This window comes from Mauremys mutica, chromosome 10 (genome assembly GCF_020497125.1).
Source record: "Mauremys mutica isolate MM-2020 ecotype Southern chromosome 10, ASM2049712v1, whole genome shotgun sequence".
Taxonomy (NCBI): Eukaryota; Metazoa; Chordata; order Testudines; family Geoemydidae; genus Mauremys; species Mauremys mutica.
In genome coordinates, this window is record NC_059081.1 from 54,857,125 (window position 1) to 54,878,395 (window position 21,271).

Sequence of the window (21,271 nt, forward strand, 5' to 3'; positions counted from 1 at the left end):
GGTTTTTTTCTCTAGACCCAAAAGGGCTAGAAACAGACTAAAAAAAAATGAACGCTGAGATTCTTGTGTACTCATATCACTTTAAGAGCTGGATCTTAAAACAAAAAAACTCTCAAATTTTGTGACAATTGGATTACTCACAATACCTGGAAACTAAAGCATCAGGTCACCTTGAATGCCACAGTGCACTGCCAACCCTCAGCTCTCACCACTAGACCAGGCTGCCCCACGTTGCTCTATGCTGGCATAGCGAGAGACCGAAACTACATATCCCAGCATGACCCGCTGGGAGGTTCATTGCGCGTGCGCTTTCGGCAAAAAAAAAAATCCCAGGTGCCTCTCGGGCGGGCCGGCACTGTTTAGCCCCGTATCCGGGTGGCGCGGAAGGACTACAAATCCCAGAGTGCATCGGGAGTCGGGCTCGCGGCGCGTGCGCAGGATGAGGCCCGCTAAAGCCGCGGGTCGGTTTGAAGCGGGGAAGGAGCTCCATGGAAACGGGGCCGCGAAGTGTCAGCGAGCGCGGTAAGGGGTGACGCTGGCCGGGGGGCGATAGAGCGCGGCCCCCAGCGCCCGCAGGGGAGGGGCTGGGCCTGGGGGCGGCGGGGGGCGACCGAAGGGCCTGCCCCGTGCTGGGGCGGCAGGTCAGCCCGGCGCCCAGCTGGGCGGGGTCCAGCTGTTCCTGCGCCCCGTGACATGGCCGCGTCGCCCCCAGGTAACGGCCGGGTGCGGGGCAGCTATGGCCAGGCCGCCCATCGCCCCCATGAGCGTCAGCGCCACCGCGCCCGAAGCCTTCGCCGTGCTCCAGCAGAGGATGAGCGTGGTTGAAGAACAGACCAGCGCGCTGGCGAGAGACCTGGAGCTGCTCGGCGTGAACGGACAGAGGTACGGCTGGGACCGGGAACTCCTGGTCCTGGGGAAGGCGCAATATTTTTTTTAGTAACTTTTCCTCGGCTTGTTGCACTTGTGTTTGAGTGAGCTGGTATCTGAGTGAGCTGGTGCCGTATCTCGGCTTCTCGGGGGAGTAGCGGTTGCTAGCAGAGACACATGCTGCAGCCATCAGGCAGAGCCAGAAACGTTCCAGCGGCGTGAAACAAGATTAAAAAGAAAAATGATATAAATAGTGCCACATGTTCTCTTCTTTCAGCCTTGATCTCTTCCATTCAAAGCCCTTAGAGACACCTGGGAGCCACCAGCCCGTTAGCCCTGTTCGGGCCCGGGTAGCGTTTGTAGGTGAAAGTGACATGCTATGGAAGAACTGTGACTCTCTAGTGAATCGAATGTGCCGGCTGGAGAGTGTTGTGCAGACCTTGAAGCTAAACCTCTTCCGGTTGCAGACAGAAAAGGAGCTGAATCCCAAGCATGCAGGTACAGAACGTAGAAAGCTGGTTTTTGTGTTGGTAGCAGATATCCTCATTCTCTTTCAGCCCTTCAGATGCATTTTCTCTGGACTCTTTATAATGACCATTTTTGATCCTCTCTTGCTGTCTGGCAGCCCATCTGGAACAGCGTATGAACGCAATGCAGGAAGAACACTTGCAGGAACTGAAGGTTGTACAGCTCGAGGCAATGAAGTTGCGCCAACAGCTAAGTGAGGCAAAAGAAGATGTAGAAAAGGCACAGGAAGAAGTTCAAAGATTAAGTGCTGCTTTGGAAATTGCCACAGCAACCAAGGTACAGGAGCTAGCTGTGAGTGTGCATGGTGATGTGTTGAGCTAAGTTCCCTCTAAGCTGCGCTGCCACAAAGCTGTCTATTAAGCCCCGTACAGGGGCTCAGGGCCACGGCAGGGAGAGATGTCTCTACCCCAGCAGGGACCTGCAGTGGCAGGGAGAGGTGCCCAGGGGTGAAAGTAACTTAAAAGTCTTACCGGTATGGAGTCCCGGCTCTTGGCCCCCGGAAGGGGCGGGGCCTAAGGTGGAAGGGGCGGGGATGGGGGTCAGCTTTCCCCAGCCAGCCCTTCAAGCACTGCCTGGCCTGCGCTGCGTGGGGCTCTGGTGGCAATTTAAAGGACCCAGTGCTCGCTGCTGTTGCAGTAGCAGTGATGGCGGCCAGGAGCCCAGGGCCCTTTTAAATTGTCGGGCTCTGGGGCAGCTGGCCCTTCTCCCTCCAGCAGCCGGGGGGGGCGGGGCAAAAGGGGCAGCAATGTTAAGCACTGCTGTGGGGAGAGTGCTTTAACATCAGCTATGTATGGGCCCATACCAGCGGCCACTTCTTACTGGTATGCTGTACCGGCCCACTTTCACCTCTGGAGGCACCCTTCCCTGCTGGCCCCAGCATGGACATGCCTGCACTTACGTAGCCGGGGGAGAGGAGCCCCTCCCTTGGCCTGGCCCTGCCTTGCTAGAGCTGTTGCAGTCGGGGAGAGGCGCCTCTTCCAGAGCCCCAAGCTACTGTGGCAAGAGGGGCTGGGGGAAGTCCTCTCTCCCTGGGGCAGCCTGCACCCCCCTGCCCACATCCCAACCCTTTGTCCCAGCCCTGACCCCCCCTTCATACCCCTCATCCCTAGCCCACCCCAGAGCCTGCACCCCCAGCCAGAGCCCGCCCCTACCCCACACCTCAACCCTCTGCCCCTGGCACATGCTAAACTCCTCGGCCCTACCCCCACCACATGAATTTTTGTTATGTGCATCAATATGAAGATGTGTCACACATCACCTCCATATTGGTGCACATAAGAAAACTCATTCTGCACATGGGTGGGAAAAATTAAAGGGAATATTAGGGCTGAGAGTTGTAGTTTTGAAGAGTGTCTATACTGATTCCAATACTAATGCACTGGTCTTTAAATGCTGCCAACTTTGAAAATGAAACTCTGCTTTGATGTACTCACAGGTTAGGTGTGTGTGATTAGAAATGACATTGTGTGGCTGGTGCTGTTTTTGTTGGAGAAAAAGACAAAGACCATTTCATCTTTGTGAATGGATCTCTCTGGATCCAGCAATAAATGATGGTGATAAATTGAGTGTGACATAAAAAACAAAAACTTCTCTGTATTTATAACCCCTCAAGAATTGGGGTTCTTGCCACCTCCAATTCATGGATTGCTAAGCACATCTCCATTTTTCCCATATACTCTCTGGGTCCCACAGCTAGGCCATCATCCTTCCACCTAAAGAGGACTGTTGTGGAATCTGTTACCCATCTTCTTAATAGTCTTAAGTGGTTGCTGAAAAGCAATGCAAGGTGGTTGTCTCTTTAGAGCACCAGACTAGAACTAGGAATCAAACCCAGGTCTCAGCATGACATGTAAATAAAACAATAGCAAGGGGTTACTGGCCAGCCTGGTTTTGAAACACTCTTGAAAGTTTTGCTGCAGTTGTGAGGCTTAAAAAAAAATTATTTTTTTTTTTGGTCCTCTCTTAGACAAATGTAGCCATTGCAGCAGAGGAGCTGAGGACAACAAAACACATAATGAACCATAGACTTCAGGAGGTAAGCACAAAAGAAGGTTAGAAGGAAGAGTGAGGTGATTTTTTGGGGGGAGAAGCCTGGATGGTGATCTGGGTGTGAATCTATGAAAACCAGCAATGGAATATGCACATCTGAAAGGAGGCTGCTGAGCATGCCCTGATCTACAAACCTAAGACAGAATGTCTTTCATGCAAGATACAAAATGTGTTAGTTGAAGTTACTAACAGAGATCTGAGTTCCATGCTGTGGAAGTAGGTTTTACCCTTAGCCTACAATCTTCTAACTGCTTCTTGCAATCATGGAGAATGACTCTTATTGCATCGAAAAATGGAACTGGTGACTTAATGTCTGCTAGCTAGTGAACAAGTTGTAGCAAGTACCTTGTTATGGACTAATTAAAGAAATAGAGTGTAGACATGAGGCATCTTATTGTCCTGATGAAGTAGGATGTGAGCTTCTGAAAATATGTCCCTTATATAATTTAATAACTTCTCAAGCCGAATGAGCAGCAGTTCTGAAAGACTTAAAAGGGGTCCTGATCATGTTTTGGCCAGAAGGATGCTTGATGCAATATGAAAGCTGCAATGGTGGTAAGCCTTTACCCACCTCACATCCTTTCTGTTCCCTAATGGAAGCAGTTGGTGAGATCATTTAAATCGCTCCTTCCATTGGGAAAATATATTTCCTGCCCCCCTCTAGCCCACCTTGCTCCATAAAATGGGAGGGAAAGAGAAGATGTATCCCCTCCTTAGTTCAAAAAAACATATGTGCCTCATGGGAGTGCCAAAAAGCTACGTGCTTTCTCTCACTGTTCTTGGAAGCCTAATGCCCCAGTTGTCAAAACCTCCAACTACAAATACAATGTGGATACTCTTTGTCAACATAGGTCACATTGAAAACTTAATCATAAAAGTGAATATCAAAGTAAGTAGTACACTTACGTGTACGTGAGTGGCTTCTCTGACTTCTGGTGTGGACCCTCCCATTCACAATCACACACAACGCCGTCAATTGATGATTAAGTCTCCCTGTAGCAACTACAACAATTACTTTCCTGGCATTCCTTTTCTATGTATTTTCAGGTTCTTTTAATGTTCCTTAGTAGCTGGAAACAAGTAAAGTTATCACTGTGTGTACCTGACCAGATCTCCCCAGACCACTGGTCTGGTACAGAGATTTTTATCACTCACTTTCATTTAATTATTAAATAAAATCCTGTTTTTTAAAAATAGTTGACTTTGCAATAGAACTTCCAGTTTGCTGTGCTGGAGAGAGGCTGTAGGCCTTGCAGTAAAATTCAGGTTCAGGTTGCCCTGAAGTTCACATGACCCTTGTTATAAGCAATGCATTTAGGTATTTGTGTTGTACTCACTGGAGGATGATCGATCTGAAGCATCATGTGGAGTCTCTTCAGATGATAGTAGTCATACAACTTTAAACATTTCTCTTGGTGTATCTGATGCTCTCTTCTTATAGTTCACAGAGGAACAGAGGTATCAATTCCCAGATACACTAGCTCACATGTTTAACACTCAGTATTTTGGCAGTAATCATGATCAGCATGGAGCTAGGCCCCAGTTCTAGGCCCCATTTCAAATTGGTGCTGGTTTCTCTGCAACAAACTGAAGAAAAGCCTCTTCTCATAGCCTAATTTATTAATGTTTGTGCTTAGGAATTCTCTTCTTATTATGGGCTCTTATTAGTAACTTGATAAGCGAATCAGGCTTCAAAGTAATCTACATGTTCTGTCAACACCACCGGGAGATAAGAGAAACGTTCGTGGGTCCTAGCTTTTCCTGGGGACACCAGAGATTGGAATCACCTGTTGCATAGGGTCAAGAGAATATCGTGTGTGATTTGCTTTTATAGAAGTTTTCACGCTAAATATATCTAAAGCTTGTAGTTCCAGTTACAGAAAGCTTTCACAGAAGAATCTTGCAGCAAGAGGTTTTCAGTGTATATAAAACACGTGTTAATAAAATGATAGATTCCAACCTGGAAGATTCAGCTGAATTGGGTTTTTGAGGAAAAAGAGTTGCTGCTTAGTCCTTATTGAATAGCAGCTATCCCCTTTTAGCAATGAACCCAAGAGTCTCATAGTAACACAGTATGCTACCCTGCAAGGAATTGAACTTTAAGTCTTGAGCGTGGTGTGGAGACTATATGCCTGATTCTAGTCTCAATTACATTGATAGTCAACTGGAATTGCACTGATGTGAGAACAAAATCAGGCCCACTGTGTTTGCTCAGTCCCTGCAGTGGAAGAAGTGCCTCATCTCTGCAGTGACTCTTTCCCACATGTTCAGAAACAGTGTTGACTCAGTCCAGAGGAAGACAGACACAGCAGGCCCTTAGATGGAGGAATGGTAATGTGGCACAAGAGCAGTAAGATTTGAGGCAGAGAAAATAGTTGGGTCTCTGAGCACGCTGTAGGGAGTAGAATTGCCACTCTCAGTAAACACAAATTTTGGTCCAGGTGCCAAATCTGTCTGGTTATCAATACATTTTCCATAGCTGAGTGGGTTATTTGGTATTGCTTCCTTGCTTTACCACCTCCATAAAATACTTACTCCATAGTGTTATATCACCTTTAACAGATCACTGGATATTACTAATAATGGTTGCTTTGCTGTATTGAACCCTTATCTGCTTCATTAATCTTCAGTTTTTATGGCTTGGTGCTGTCTCCAGCCACATACCCGGTGTTTTGTCTCTTGTAGCTAAGGGAGCAGCTTTCCCAAGAGGCAAGCCTGCGGGAGTCTTTGGAGGAATCCCAAGCGACCATGCTGAGACGTGTGCAGGATATGGAGATAACAGTAGAGGCAGAACGGGAACAGGTTGGAGAAGCACAGCACCTCTTCCACTTTTTCTTTGTCTCTCACTTTTTTTTCCCCCTACCCCCCCACTTAGCAGGAAGAATAATAAGAGGTTGGAGTGCTCTTCCTAGAGAGCAGTTAGCATATCTTTGTAATCACTCAGCTTCAGTGTGCAAGGTGTGGAAAAAGGAATCTTGATTAAATAATTATGAGGTGTTAAAGGTCTAAAAGTTGACAAGCAGTTTAATGTGAATGCTCTGCAGAGAAACAGACTGGCAATTGTGAAATCCAGCAAAAGTAAAAATAATGCAAGCAGGAAGTCCTGCAGCAGAGTGAGGGTGATAGAGTTTATTGCACTGAATGCAGCACATATGATTACCTGCCTTGTGGGTATATGGCGTATGTGTGCATTCAGTGCAAGCACCTCATGGTCTATAGAGACAGAGGACAGGTGCTTGACGTCAGAGTGGCTGAACTGGAGGAGCTAAGGGGGACAGAGATGTACAGAGATAAGACTTTCCTGGACACAGAGTAGTCCTGCCCCCACCTCATAGCCCCTGTGCTGTTGAGAAGGATGAGAGTCTTGGGGAAGGAGAATATCAAGATGAAGTGAAGGGAAACAATCCCATAGTTGGGATCCTCCTTCCAGATGATGTCACAGTATCCTTGTGACAGATTTGTTATCAATCTGCCTGAGGCATTAGGTGATCAGGCTGAGGCCACAGGATTGTTTGGGGAGGAGATGAAGAAACACACCAAGTGTCTAAGTTTTAAAGCTTTAATAATAAAATACTAAAATAACAGTGGAAGTGCTGGGGGGGAGGGGTTCCCCACATCACTCAGAGGAAGGAAGAAAGTGTTAGTGCCCCAAGCCCTAACCCACTTTCATACTCACACCCACGCTACCCGACGCTGGCCAAGCCTGGGTGTAATATAGAAGAAGAGGGGGAGGGGTGGACGGGAGTTCTTGTCCTGGGCCGAGGTTGTCTGGAGTCCACTGTGATCTCTGAATTGCTCCAGCTCTAAAGAGGGTTTTAAGTCCTGGGTTCCTCTGGGGGTGTTCCGTTCAGGGACCTCTACTCCTGATGCTCTTTGTACCAATCAAAACCGGCTCTCTGTGGTCTCCTCAACTTTCCCAAAACACACCGGCTAGACTTCGTTGTCCTCTTTGTTTTCCTCCGTGCGGGCCTTCGCTTGCCTCGCTTGTTATGGGCTGGCTGTGCAAGTCTGTTCAGCTGAATCTTCTTTTCTCACAGCTGGTTGGTGGATTCCGGCCCCCGTCTTTCTTGGCAGGCAACCGAGAGTCAGATGTGTGCTGTCTGTGGCCTTGAGCTGGCTGGAGTCAGTGTCATATTTTCAGGCCTAGCAGGAGTGTGGAGTTAACCTGTTCTTTGCTCTCTTCCTTCTTCCCCCTCTGGCCTCTCACGACATGCAAAAGAATCTTCCATTCCACACTCATTCACACCTTTGACCCTTCCCAAAATGTCCTGCGATGCTTGCAATAGTGTTAGCAATATACAGTGCTGATCTGCCTTCCCCAGAGGACCCATTGAGGGAGGGGGCCATTGGGGTGTGACAGCCTCTCCCACAAAGCATACCTCTCTGGGGAGGAGATGCCTGTTATTAGGAAGAGACACATAATAGTAATGGGGGGGGGTGCAGTTATTAGAAATATAGATAGCTGGGTTTGTGATGACTGGGAGAACCGCACAGTGAATTGCCTGCCAAGTGCAAAGGTTACCGACTTCTTGCAACATCTGTACAGGGCAGTTCTGGGGAGGAGCTGATGGTCATGGTACATGTAGGAACCACTGACATAGGGAAAAATAAAAGAGGTCCTGGAGGCCAAATTTTGGCTGTTAGGTAAGAGATTAAGATTCAGGACCATCATGGTAGCACTCTCTGAAATGCTTCCAGTTCCATGTGCAGGGCTGGTTAGATAGGCAGAGCTGCAGGGTCTCAAATGAGATGATGGTTTTGGGAGGAGGGATTTAGGATTATTAAGAACTGGGAAATCTTTTGTGAATGGAGGAGCCTATATTGGAAGGATGGGCTCCACCTAAAACAAAACCAGATTACTGGCATGTACAATTTAAAAGATCATAGAAGTGTTTTAAGCTAAGGGCTGAGGGTAAACCAACAAGTGCAGAGGTGCACGCAATTCAGGCAAACCCACCCATCCCTTAGGAGAGGATTTATTAAAGGGGATGCTCCATAGCCTAGTAAAGAGAAGAGGATAGAAGTTGATAAAGTAGAGGTATGGACTGAAGAAAAAGAGTGCTATTCAATTACACAACGTGCAGGCAGACAACAAAATAGTGACAAATTTTGTAAGTGCTTGTATACAACTGCAAAAAGTCTGAATGCTAAGATGGGTGAACTTGAATGCCTGGTATTAAATGAGAATATTGATATAATAGGCATCACAGAAACTTGCTGAAATGATGATAATGTGACATGATTATACCAGGGTATAAAATATATAGGAATGATAGAGTAAGTTGCACTGGAGGAAGAGTATCAGAGGGGTAGCTGTGTTAGTCTGTCTCCATGCATCTGAAGAAGTGGCTTTTTTACCCACGAAAGCTTATGCCCAAATAAATCTGTTAGTCTTTAAGGTGCCACCAAACTCCTTGTTATAGTGGTGGAAGAGTGGCATTATATGTGAAAGAAAGCTTAGAGTCAAATGTGTAAAAATCTTAAATGAATTTAATAGTGTTATGGTATCTCTATAGCTAGAAATTCCATGCTTGAATAATAACAGTAGGAATATACTACTGATCACCTGACCAGGATGGTGACCTTGATTTTTAGACACTCAGGGAGATTAGAGAGGCTACACAAACAGAAAACCCAATAGTAATGTGAGGGATTTCAACTATCCCCATATTGATTGGGAACATATCACCTCAGGAGGAGAGGCAGAGATAAAATTTCTAGACACTGTTCATGATTGCTTCTTGGAGCAGCCAGTTCTGGACCCACAAGGGGAGAGGCAGTTCTTGATTTAGTTCTAAGTGGCATACAGGGTCTGGTCCAAGAGGTGAATATAGTTGAACCACTCAGTAACAGCAACCATAATGCAGTTAAATTTAATATCCTTGTAGGGAGGAAAACCAAAGAAACCCAGCAGAATTGCATTGAACTTCAAAAAAGGGAACTACACATAATGAGGAGGTTAGTTAAATGGAAATTAAAAGCAACAGTCATGAGTGAAATGCCTGTAAGCTGCATGGGATTTTTTTAAGCACACCATAATAGAGGCTCAAAACTATATATATGCCCCAAACTTAAAACAAACAAACAATAAAATGCCACCATGGCTCAAAAGCAGAGTAAAAGATGGCTAGAAACAAAAAGACCTCTTTTAAAAATTGGAAGTTGGAGTCTAATAAGGAAAATAGAAAGGAGCAAAAATCTGGCAAATCAAGTATTGCCAAAAAAGAATTAAGAGCAACGAGCATAAGACACAAAAACTAACAGCAAAAAATTAAGTACATGAGCAGCAGGAAGCCTGTAGCACCACTGGATGTTCGAGGAGATGAAGAAAGCACTCAAGAAAGACAAAGCCGTGGCAGAGAAGCTAAATGCATCAATCATCACTACAGAGGGTGTGAGGGAGATTCCCACACCTGCGCCATTCTTTTTAGGTGATAAATCTCAGGAAATATCCCAGGTTGTGGTGTAAATAAAGGAGGTTTGGGAATAAACTGATGAATTAAACAGTAATAAGTTACCAGGACCAGCTGGTATTCACCCAAGAATTCTGAAAGAACTGAACTATGAAATTGCAGAACTACTAACTGATGTGGAACTTCTCTCAGCTCCTGTAGCAGGTGACTGGCGGATAGCTAATGGGATGCTGAAATTTAAAAAAGGCTCCTGAGGCAATCCTGGCAATTACAGGTCAGGAAGCCTAATTTCAGTAACAGGCAAATTGGTTGAAACTATTGGAGAAAACAGAATTCTCAGACCCACAGGTGAACATGAGTTGTTGGGGAAGATCAACATGGCTTCTGTAAAGGGAAGCCATGCCTCACCACTCAGAATTTTTGAGGGTGTCAACCAACATGTGAACAAGAGTGATGCACTGGATATAGTGTACTTGGACTTCCAGAAAGCCTTTGACAAGGTCTCTGACCAAAGGCTCTTAAACAAAGTAGACAGTCATGGGATAACAGAGAAAAGTCCACGAGACTGGTTAAAAGATAGGAAACAAAGGGTGGGAATAAATGGCCAATTTTCACAGTGGAGAGAGATAAATAGCAGAGTCTGCCAAGGATCTGTACTGGAACTAGTTCTGTTCACTATATTCCTACCTGATTTGGAAAAAGGGGTAATCAGTGAGATGACAAAGTTTACAGACAATACAAAATTATTCAAGGTAATTGAATCCAAAGCAGATTGTGAAGAATTACAAAGGAATTTCACAAAACTGGGTGACTGGATAACAGAAGGGCAGATGAAATTCAGTCTTGCTAAATGCAAAGTAATGCACATTGGAAAACATAATCCCAACTATATATACAAAATGATGAGATCTGAATTAGCTGTTACCACTCAAGAAAGATCTTGGCATCATTGTGGATAGCTTTCTGGGTACATCTGCTCAATGAGCAACAGCAGTCAAAAAAATCAACAGAATGTTGGGAATCATTAGGAAAGGGATATATAAGGCAGAAAATATCATAATGTCACTATATAAATCTATGGTACACCCACACCTTGAATATTGCATGCAGTTCTGTTCACCCTATTTTAAAAAAAGAGATTTTAGAAGTGGAAAAAGTACGGGGATGGGGAGATGAGGGATATCGAACACCTTCTGTATGAGAAGAGATTAAAAAGATGGGGACTGTTCAGTTTAGAAAAGAGACAACTAAGGGTGGGATATCTCAGAAGTCTATAAAAGCATGAATGGCATGGGGGGGGAAATGTGTTATTTACCCTTTCACATAAATACAAGAACCAGTGGTCACCCAATTAAATGAATAAGGCAGCAGAATTAAAACAAACTGCTTCACACAATGCATAGTCAACCCGTGGAATTCATTGCCAGGGGATGTTACGAAGGCCAAAAGTATAACTGTTTAAAAAAAAAAAAAAAGTTCATAGAGATGGTCAGGGACACAACTCCATGCTCTGGGTGTCCCATAACCCCTGACTGCCAGAAACTGGGATTGAACAACGGGATGGATCACTCAATAAATTGCCCTGTTCTATTCATTCTCTCTGAAGCATCTGGCACTGGCCACCGTCAGAAGGCAGGATACTGGGCTAGATGAACCATTGGTCTGACCCTGTATGGCCATTCTTATGGAAAGCCTCTGTATGTGTTGTGGTTGTATTAAGGAATCTACATTGATATTCATGACACACCAGAAGGTGAAGGAAGTTAATTATGACTGGTTTATCCTAACTTTTCAGCTGGCAATTTCTCTAATTTTAGTTAAGGGTTTGGGTTTTTTTTTGGTCTTTTCAGTATTATCAATGGTACAAATGTTTTCAGTGTTTTATAAGTAACTAAACAATATTAAACATTAAAAAGAAATATGCATAGCAGTATCAGCTAGCAAAGTACTGGTACAGCTTTCTGCTAGAAAACAACATTTCTGAAGATATTACATAGAGTTCTTAAACCTTCTGGAGTAACAATGTTTTCCCCAGGAATTCCCACAATAACAAAGGTGGTTTTCAGTTCACAAGAGCCTTTGCAATATGAAGCCCTTGTGAAGCATGGGGGAGGTGAATACAGAGAGAGATTTGGTTATACTTCAGATAAACAACAAAATACCCAGGCAACAAAGGCTGCCTAAACATGTCTAAATCCACAGCACTACAACAGGACTACAAAACAACAACAAAACAGGTTGTGAGATTTATTCATGTTTAAATTAATCAAATGAGCAAACATTGATTTATTTATGTATTTTGTCAACCCTGGGAAAATAGGTTTTGGGCTGTCAAGCATCTGCTTAATCTCTGTTCCTTCAAGGTCCCTTCTGCTGCCTTTGGAATTGTTCAGCATACTGCTAATAGAAATTTCATACTTTCTTCTTTTCCTAGCTTTTGTTAGTTATCTTAAGATTCTTGTAGACTTCAAGTTATACAGGAAACTAACAGTGAATGAGCAAAACAAGATTGGATTAAAAGGAGAGAAAATGGTTTAATTTAATCCATCCCATGCTTTCTGATGTTTGTATTTATCACAATGTCCTGTTTTGATAAGTAGTGCGAGAAGAGAGAATGGTTCATATGTTCAGACTTTGCTTATTTAACAGTCTGCCTTCAATGGCAGATCCACAAAGCCTGTCTTTCTGTGATCCTTGGTAATGCAATCGCTGGCCACCCTGCTAATTTGATTTCACTTCTCTTATAATATGTATCTTTCTTATCTCTGGCTCCACCTGTTTGCATAAAATAAGCAGGCAATCGGGACCCTTTCTACAACCTCTGATACCGTAACACCTGCCCTTTGTGATTCTTCTTTAAAACATTATGCTTGAAACAATCTGATTAGCTTTTTCCTCTCCAATAGGCTAACCATTTGGATTCTGAAACTTGCTTAGATTCTCATGTTTTTATAAAACTCTATATCCCAGAGAAAAGCTGATTGTGTGATATCCCTATAGGTACAGGTACTGCAGCAGGACTGCCATGGCCTGCACAAGGATATCCAGCTTGCCCGAGAGAGGTTACAGAAGGAGGAGGAGAGAACTGCACAACTGGGGCAGGAGTGTACACAGCTGAAAGCTGACCTGGGTATGATAGCAGGTTCTCAGCTATGACTGAATATTGCCTTTTTTGTTTCAGTTTTCACCAAACAAGTTAGCAGTGATTGGACGACTAACATAGTGAACATCAGTGTAAATCGGGTAGAATCTGAGGCCAAAATAGGAAAAGAACAAGTTAATAATTACTTTAGACAAGTTAGATATCTTCAAGTTGGCAGGGCCTGATGAAATACATTCTAGGACACTTAAGGAACTGGCTGAAGATATTGCTGAGCCATTAGTGATTATCTTTGAGAACTTGTGAAGGACGGATGAGATCTCACAGGACTGGAAAAGGGCAAATATAGTATCTATCTATAAAATGGGAGATAAGGACAACCCAGGGAATTATAGACCAGTCAGTTTAACTTTGGTACCCAAAAGATGATGGAAGAAATAACCAAACAAGAAATTTGTAAGCATCTAGAAGGAAACAGTGATAACAAATCCATGTTGATTGTTACTTAAGAACAAATCATCACATATCAACCTTAATATCCTCCTTTGACAACAAGCTGGTGGATGTGGGGAAGCAGTAGATGTGATATCTCAATATTAGTAAGGCTTTTGATACTGACACTTGACCTTCTCGTAAACAAACCAGTGATATATAGCCTAGACAAATCTACTAGAAGGTGGGTACATAACTGGTTGCAAAAACAAAACAGAAAGTAGTTGTCAATGGTTCACAATCAAGCTGGAAGGTCATATCGAGTTGGGTCCTGCAGGGACATCTCCCGGGTCCAGTTCTGTTCAATATTCTCATAAATGATTTGGATAACGGCACAGAGAGGACACTTATAAAATTTACGGACGATACCAAGGTGGGAGAGGTTGCAAGCGCTTTGGAGCGCAGGATTAGAATTCAAAATTATCTGGACAAACTGGAGAAATGGTCTTAAATAAATAGGATGAAATTCACTAATACAGATGCAAAGTACTTCACTTAGGAAGGAATAGTCAATTGTACAAACACAAAATGGGAAATGACTGCCTTGGAAGGAGTACTGCAGAAAAGGGATCTGGGTGTTAAGTGGATCACAAACTAAATGAGAGTCAACAATAAAATACTGTTGCAAAAAAAAGAAGAAAAAAAGGATCATCATTCTGGGATGCATTAACAGGAGTATTTTAAGCAAGACACAAGGAGTAATTCTTCCACTATACTCAGCGCTGATAAGGCCTCATCTAGAATGCTGTGTCCAGTTCTGGGCACCACACATTGGGAAAGATGTGGACAATTTGGAGAAAGTCCAGCAGAGAGCAACAAAAATGATTAAAAGTCTAGAAAACATGACTTATGAGGAAAGATTTAAAAAACTGTGTTTGTTTAGTCTGGGGAAAAAAAGACTGAGGGGGGATACGATAAGTCTTCAAGTATATAAAAGGTTGTTACAAAGAAGAGGTGATAAATTGTTCTCCGTAACTACAGCAGACAGGACAAGAAGTACTGGGCTTAACTTGCAGCAAGGGAGATTTAGGTTAGACCAGGGGTCAGCAACCTTTTGGAAGTGGTGTGCCAAGTCTTCATTTATTCACCCTAATGTAAGGTTTTGCGTGCCAGTGATACATTTTAACATTTGTAGAAGGTCTCTTTCTCTAAGTCTATAATATATAACTAAACTATTGTTGTATGTAAAGTAAATAAGGTTTTTAAAATGTTTAAGATGCTTCATTTAAAATTAAATTAAAATGCAGAGCCCCCTGGACCGGTGGCCAGGACCTGAGCAGTGAGACTGCCACTGAAAATCAGCCTGCGTGTCATCTTCGGCATGCGTGCCATACGTTGCCTACCCCTGGGTTAGACATTAGGAAAAACTTCCTGACTGTAAAGGTAGTTAAGCACTAGAACGAATTACAGAGGAAGGTTGTGGAATCTCTGTCAATGGAGGCTTTTAAGAACAGGTTAGACAAATACCTGTCAGGGATGGTCTAGATAATACTTAGTCCTGCCTCAGTGCTGGGGACTGGACTAGATGATCTATCAAGGTCCCCTCCAGTCCTACATTTCTATGATTCTGATTTGTTAGCCTTACACCACCTTCCCTACCAGACAGCAGAGGCTTGAGTGACTGAGGTCCATCATTTCAAAGCTAGTAGCGTCCTCCTGATAGGCTACAGCTATATTGGCTAATGGGAGGACTGCTAATTATGAGGTGATGAACTCTTGAAGAGACTTCTCTTGGGTTTTATCTGAAGCCGCTGAAACTTTTCCTAGCTGGAGGAAAAGTAGCTGCAGTAATAATAGAGAGAAGGGAATAGAATGATAGCAATTTTCTTAATGGATTTCATCAATGCGAGTCTCTTACAGAGAAGATTTGAGCTAGTGAGTAATCATAGGACTTAATTCTTGAACTGATATTTGGCTATTATGCTGGTTGCTAATGACTCGGTCTTTTGGAGCAATGGGTAGGGGTGTAAGATAGCACAGCATGAAAAGTTCCCTGACCACTTTTCCTTTAGATAATTTGGGAGATGCTGTGAGAAGCACTGTCAAGCAGGGGAGGGATTTAATGGGAACACAGCCTCTCAGAACAAAGATGTCAGTGAATGAAAATTTAGTTGATCTGATCAGGAATTCCTGCTTCAGTGAAGGACGCTGGTGGAATTTCCACCCAATTTCAAACAAAAGTTACACACTCGCACAATGAAAGGACCACGCCTCCTGGGATCTGCTTTTTTCTTTAAAAATAAAATCCCTGCCCCCATCCCCAGAAAATCCTCAATATTGCCTAAGTGTTCTTCCTAGGGTTCCTTCCCTCAAGGCCTGTCTGTTCCAGATTCTAGTTTCTTCTGCCAGAGAGCCACTCCCTCTTCCTTTATATTCAGGGTGACATTTAATGAGCCATATCTGCCTCATTGAGATAGCAATAATTAACCTGCAGCTTTCTTAAGGGTTCCAACACCCACTAGTTGGGTATGAAAACAGGAGAATCTTGCCATGCTGTTATAGTAGGATTGGGTGGGTGGGAGAGAGCTCTCTTCCTGTACAAACACAGAACAGTTTCCTTTCCCCCCAAACAAAAATCCATCTGTTACTCAAGTGACAAATTTGGGCTGAAATTTAGTAAATTTCTAGTATGCACTAAAGGATTAAAACCTGATACTTGTCACCAGTGTTCCCTTTAATTTTTCCCACCCACATGCAGACTGAATTTCATTATGTGCACCAATATGGAGGTGATGTGTGACACGGCGGGGTGGGGCCAAAGGATTCGTAGTGTGGGAGGGGGTTCAGGGTTTGGGCAGAGGGTTGGGGTGTGAGGACTCTGGCTGGGGGTGCGGGCTCTGGGGTGGGGCTGGGGATGAGGGGCTCAGGGCTGGGGTAGAGGGTTGCGGGGGGGGGGCGCTGAGGGCTCGGGGGTGGAGCTGAGCCTGAGAGGTTTGGGGTGTATTGGTGTTCCCTGGGGCTACAAGGGAGAGAGAGAGGATTCCCCACAGCAGCACCTGGGCTGAAGAGAGGTGCCTCTCCCCCGGCCACAGCAGGGCTGGGCTGGGTTTGGTTGGGGCCAGGGATGGGGTGCCTGTCCTCTCAGTGGGGCCGGGCTGGGCTGGGCTGTGGGAGGGGCGACACGGTAGGTCCAGGGCTTGGGGAGAGGCATCTCTCCCTGCTGGAGTCCTGAGCGCCTATGCAGTACTTAATAGGCAGCCGTGTGGCCATGCAGCTTAGAGGGAATTTAGCTTGTCACCATGTACTTTGATCCCTTCCCCACAGATTGAATTAGGAAGAAATGAAATAGCATTTTTCATTTAATTGTTTTTCCTTTAGCTTCTCCAAAGGGAGTTTGCTTACTTCTGGGGGAGAGATTAATGCGGAAAGTAAAAGTGAAATTATCCTTCTTATTAAGGCTTTCTTCCTTTGTTATTTGAAATATCTTGTGACTGACCTTTCCACAATGTATTTTGGATGTTGTAACCAAGAATCTTTGATTGGCTTCATTTTTATATTCTTTTCATTCATGTATCTCTTGTCCTCTTCACCTTTGTCAGTATCTCATTCAGAAGCAGTGCAGAACTGGAAGAGGCACGGTATACAGATAGTTCATTCAGACCAACACAAGTACATTCTTTTTGTACTCTGTGTGTGTGTTTAAACTAGGGGCCTGAGTTTTTAGACACAAAACATATATGGTATTGCACATAATCTGTGTGTACAATTGCCACATAATTCAGGTTATGAGTACAATTACCCAGGATGCATGTGCAATCACAATCATTGCATGCATAAGTGAGAGGTACAATAGTGTACTTTCCTCTTTAAAAAAAAAATAGTAGTAGTCTTGCCTGTGATTAACAGGAAGGAAGGATGTGCTCTACAGTGATCCTGCTGAAAGGTTAGATCCATCAGTAAAAGTATTATCAGACAGAGCAGCATGTTCATGGAAATCTTGCACATTTGTTCCATATTCAGTTACCTAAGCAAGCCACTTTAATTTAAAAGGTGACATTTTGATTTACAACCATATAGTTTCATGGCTTTGTTTTGATTTTGCTCTGCCTTAGATTCCAGAAACTGCATCATTTCCCAGCTCAGTGAGGAAGCAAAAGTAAGTTGTAAACAACTGTTGGAGGGGGAAAGGGTTGATTTTTTTTCCTTTTTCTAATGTAAGAAGCAAAATACCACTGTACCTCAGACCTTACCTGCAGGCCCTCTGTTATTCCTCTCATGTACAGGGATGTTATGTGGGTGAGATTGAATAGCGTCTTTTTTATGTGAACAAATGCCACCCAGAGACTCAAGGCTAAATAAAATGAAGTCTGCTTTAATTCTGAATAAGAATGTCTACACGGGCTTAATGTGGTTCAACTAATCCATTTTAAATTCACACTTTTTAGTTAGTTTGGATTAATTTTTCTGAATTCCCTGTGTAAGACAAGCCCTTAAAGGCTACTGAACAATTAGCAAAACAGGGATTAATGTCACAAGTTATGTGCCTAATCTAGGTTTGTCTTTGATTTTTGGAGGTACTGTATTTACTACTATGGGGAAGGGCTCCTATCAGTGAAGAATCCAGAGTTGAATGCAAAATTCCAAGTGTGGCTGCAATAGCATCATAGAAAGAAGCTATTTACTTTCTAATCCATTATTATTTATTTTGTGTATTATGGTAGTGCGTAGGAGACTGAGTGATGTAACAAGACCTCCTTGTGCTCGGCACTGTACAAATACAACAAATAGTCACTGTCTCCAATGAGCTTACAGTCTGTATGCGGTCTGTGTATATGCAGCCCAAAGCTGTGCTTGAAAGCAAAAAGGTTTTAGTGATGTCAAGGCTTGGTATACACAAGCAGTGCTGCATCAGTGGTGATAGATGAGCAGATGTAGGATTTGTGGCAGGAGGAGAGTTTAGGGTCAAGAATGATGCCAAGATCACTGACAGTAAAGGCAAATAGGTGTTTTGAATTGATATGAGGTTGTGCTTGACTATCCAAATAAACAAAATACACATGTAGAAAAGGCTAACTGGAGTATCATAATCTTGGCTATCATTGGCAAAGGAAGTTTATATTAATGGAGCCCAGGCTGGCATCTACAGGTGCTTAAGTAGCACTGTTACAGGCTAACCAGCTCTGTTAAACAAAAGGTGAGAGACAAATGTAAAATGTCGTGAAATTCTTGGCTGGATGATGAAATACACTGTGTCTGTTTAAACCTTTTGTCATGGAGAAATTCTGTTTGATTCTTCCCTTTAGAATGCACAGCTGTCTTTCAGCAAAGAACATGAGGAAAATGTGCAACTGCGATCTGAAATAACAGCTCTGCGAGAGACAGCAGAGAAAGTACAGGTAATGAAAGTAGCATCTCTTATCATATCACAGAGCTAAAATATAGGGGGCAGGATCTACAATGACTAATTGAGTGTGATTCTCACATCTTGGTATGCCTCCCTGGTCTGGGGTAAAGCTACACAGTGAAAACTGCACAGTCTGCTTGCTGAGCTGGTGACAATGAAAAGTCTTCAGATACAGATGTTAAATATGATGACTTAGTTTCTTGATGTTGTAAATTTGAAATCCCAAAATATTCACTTTAGTTTATGGTCTCTGATTTAGCCACAATTCTAACATAGGCTTCCAATCTTGTGGCTGCTTTTATTGATAGACTTCTAAGAAGGCGCAAATTCTACTTATTGAAAGGGCTGATTCTCCATTACTTGAAGACTTTAAATCAAGACTGGATAGTTTTCTAAAAGAGACGGGATAGCTCAAACACAACTTACTGGCTTGATGTAGGATTTACTGGATGTTATTATGGCCCATGTTAGGCAGGAGACAAGATGATTATAATGGTCCCTGCTGGCCTTAGAATCTTTGAAAGACACTTAATTGCTGCTTTAGTTTTTCTGTTTAGCACCAGCTCTCCAGTGAAGTGAATGGATCTTTAGAGTCTTGGCATTTCTGCAGCATTGCTGTAGTGTAAATTGTAAAGAAATGTCCCTTACAAAAAAGCATTCTGTAATGATTTTATCACAGAGCTGAGAATAATACCTAGATCTCCTGATTTCCAGTCCTGTATTTTTGTCACAAGGCCATCTTTCCCTTCCTGGAGAAAGGCAAAGAGCGACCGGCATTTAGACAGTCCTGCAGTGACTGGTTCTAGACAATGTATTTTTTAAACTAAAGAATGGAATCTGGTCCTTAGTATTTGAAGTAGCACAAGGCAAGAACAAAGTGTCATTGAGTGAATCAGGGTAGAGCTTCAGTACCATTAGTGTTGCTGATACTGGTTCGTGCCAGTCTTACAGTATTTTTACAGCAGCATACTTTTTAAACCTTCCACTGAAAACTGGTGTTATCTGAACACTTTTCTCAGTGGACCTGTTATAGCAAAGGTCACATTGACCTTCAAAAACTGCAAGATGATGGGGGTAGAGGAAATATAAAAGAAATTGATAGGTTTGTAAGTGTTTTTATTTCTACTGTAGAAAGTTTGAAATAAAAACGTGTGTTTTCCCCTCTGTAGATCATTAATGACCAGTTGAACCAACAATGCTCAGAACTGAGTGCTACACTTCGAAGCATTTCCATGGAGAATGCTAAACTGATTTCAGATCATCAGGCCATGCTTAAGGTATGCAGTTCAAAATCAGACTAGTAACATAGCCAATGTGAAGCATCTGTGGCTCAGAGACCAGGAAGAATAGATGAGGGGAAAGTTCAATAAACCAGTTACATCCTGTAAAATATTTTATGGATTAAGACTCCGAATTCTAGTCAGCTTGACATAGTTGGTTTTGAACACTTGGTATGAAACCCCAATAAAATGTAAAACCATGTTATCTTATAATTCTCCATCCTCCTCCTGCTCAAATGACAGGCACTATCCTTGATAAAATGAAAATTAATGTGAGAATAGAATCAGTGCGCAGTTTGGTAGCCAGGAGTGTGTTTAATTGACTAGATCCAATCTTTCCCCAGGTCACTCATTCTAATATGTATCACCTGGAATTTATTCTTTCTTCTCTGGAGAAAATAAGAACATTTCTCTTATACTCTCCTTGCTGCACACAGTTCCTGCCTTCTCTTCAGTGCAGAACTAGCCCCTGCTCACTGTGGCATCTATAACTATTTTTCTGTCAGCCAGTTGGTGTCATCAAAGAATGGCACAGAGCATTCTTCCCTTGGAACAGAGAATTCAAAACTTAGACTGACAGCAACCTTCTAGACTTCACTATTTTGGTTTGATGCATCTAGCAAGTATTTATTTAAAAGAGACATCATCAGATTGATGATTTTTTTTAATTGACTAAAGAAATTCCAGTTTATGGTTGGATACCCTTTAAATAGCAAGTACAGATTTTTAATTTTTTTTTAAAGGATGTTTATGCTGTCTTGCATTGCTTAGAAGGGTATTTTGGGCAGGCCCCAAAACACCACCAAACATTTACATTATTTAATATTTTTATGAATGACCTGGAAGAAAACAGAAAATCATTGCTGATGACACACAGAGTGGGGGAGTGGTAAATAATACAGGCTAAACAGGGCACAAGCAGACACTGTGTTTCCATACAGCCAAATGTAAGGTCTTCTAAGAACAAAATATAAGTAATAGTTACAGGATGGGGGACTGTATCCTGGAAAGCAGTGGCTCTGAAAGAGATGTGGGGGTCGTAGTGGCTAATCAGCTAAACATCAGCTCCAGGTGTAATGCTATGGCCATGCGCTTATGCAATCCTTGGATGTATAAACAGGGGGATATCAAGCAGGAATAGAGAGATTATACTACCTCCGTACTTGGCACTGGTCAGGGGCGGCTCTAGGTATTTTGC

The 21,271-nt window shown here is 43.2% G+C and overlaps 1 protein-coding gene across 3 annotated transcripts in view; it reads left to right on the forward strand.

The window, feature by feature from the left end:
- The first annotated feature begins 397 nt into the window (after nucleotides 1-397).
- CCDC150 (coiled-coil domain containing 150) overlaps nucleotides 398-21,271 on the forward strand; it is a 45,310-nt gene continuing 24,436 nt past the window's right edge. For 2 of the 3 annotated variants that reach the window (XM_045032486.1, XM_045032487.1), the window contains exons 1-10: nucleotides 398-522; nucleotides 713-882; nucleotides 1,145-1,365; nucleotides 1,493-1,671; nucleotides 3,362-3,430; nucleotides 6,130-6,246; nucleotides 12,858-12,987; nucleotides 17,502-17,545; nucleotides 18,693-18,785; nucleotides 19,963-20,070. In XM_045032486.1, the coding sequence (XP_044888421.1) occupies nucleotides 737-882; nucleotides 1,145-1,365; nucleotides 1,493-1,671; nucleotides 3,362-3,430; nucleotides 6,130-6,246; nucleotides 12,858-12,987; nucleotides 17,502-17,545; nucleotides 18,693-18,785; nucleotides 19,963-20,070 (1,107 nt within the window). In that variant the 5' untranslated portion in view covers nucleotides 398-522; nucleotides 713-736. Of the gene's footprint in view, nucleotides 523-712; nucleotides 883-1,144; nucleotides 1,366-1,492; nucleotides 1,672-3,361; nucleotides 3,431-6,129; nucleotides 6,247-12,857; nucleotides 12,988-17,501; nucleotides 17,546-18,692; nucleotides 18,786-19,962; nucleotides 20,071-21,271 lie in introns of those variants that run through there. The other variant, XM_045032488.1, reaches the window with a different exon arrangement.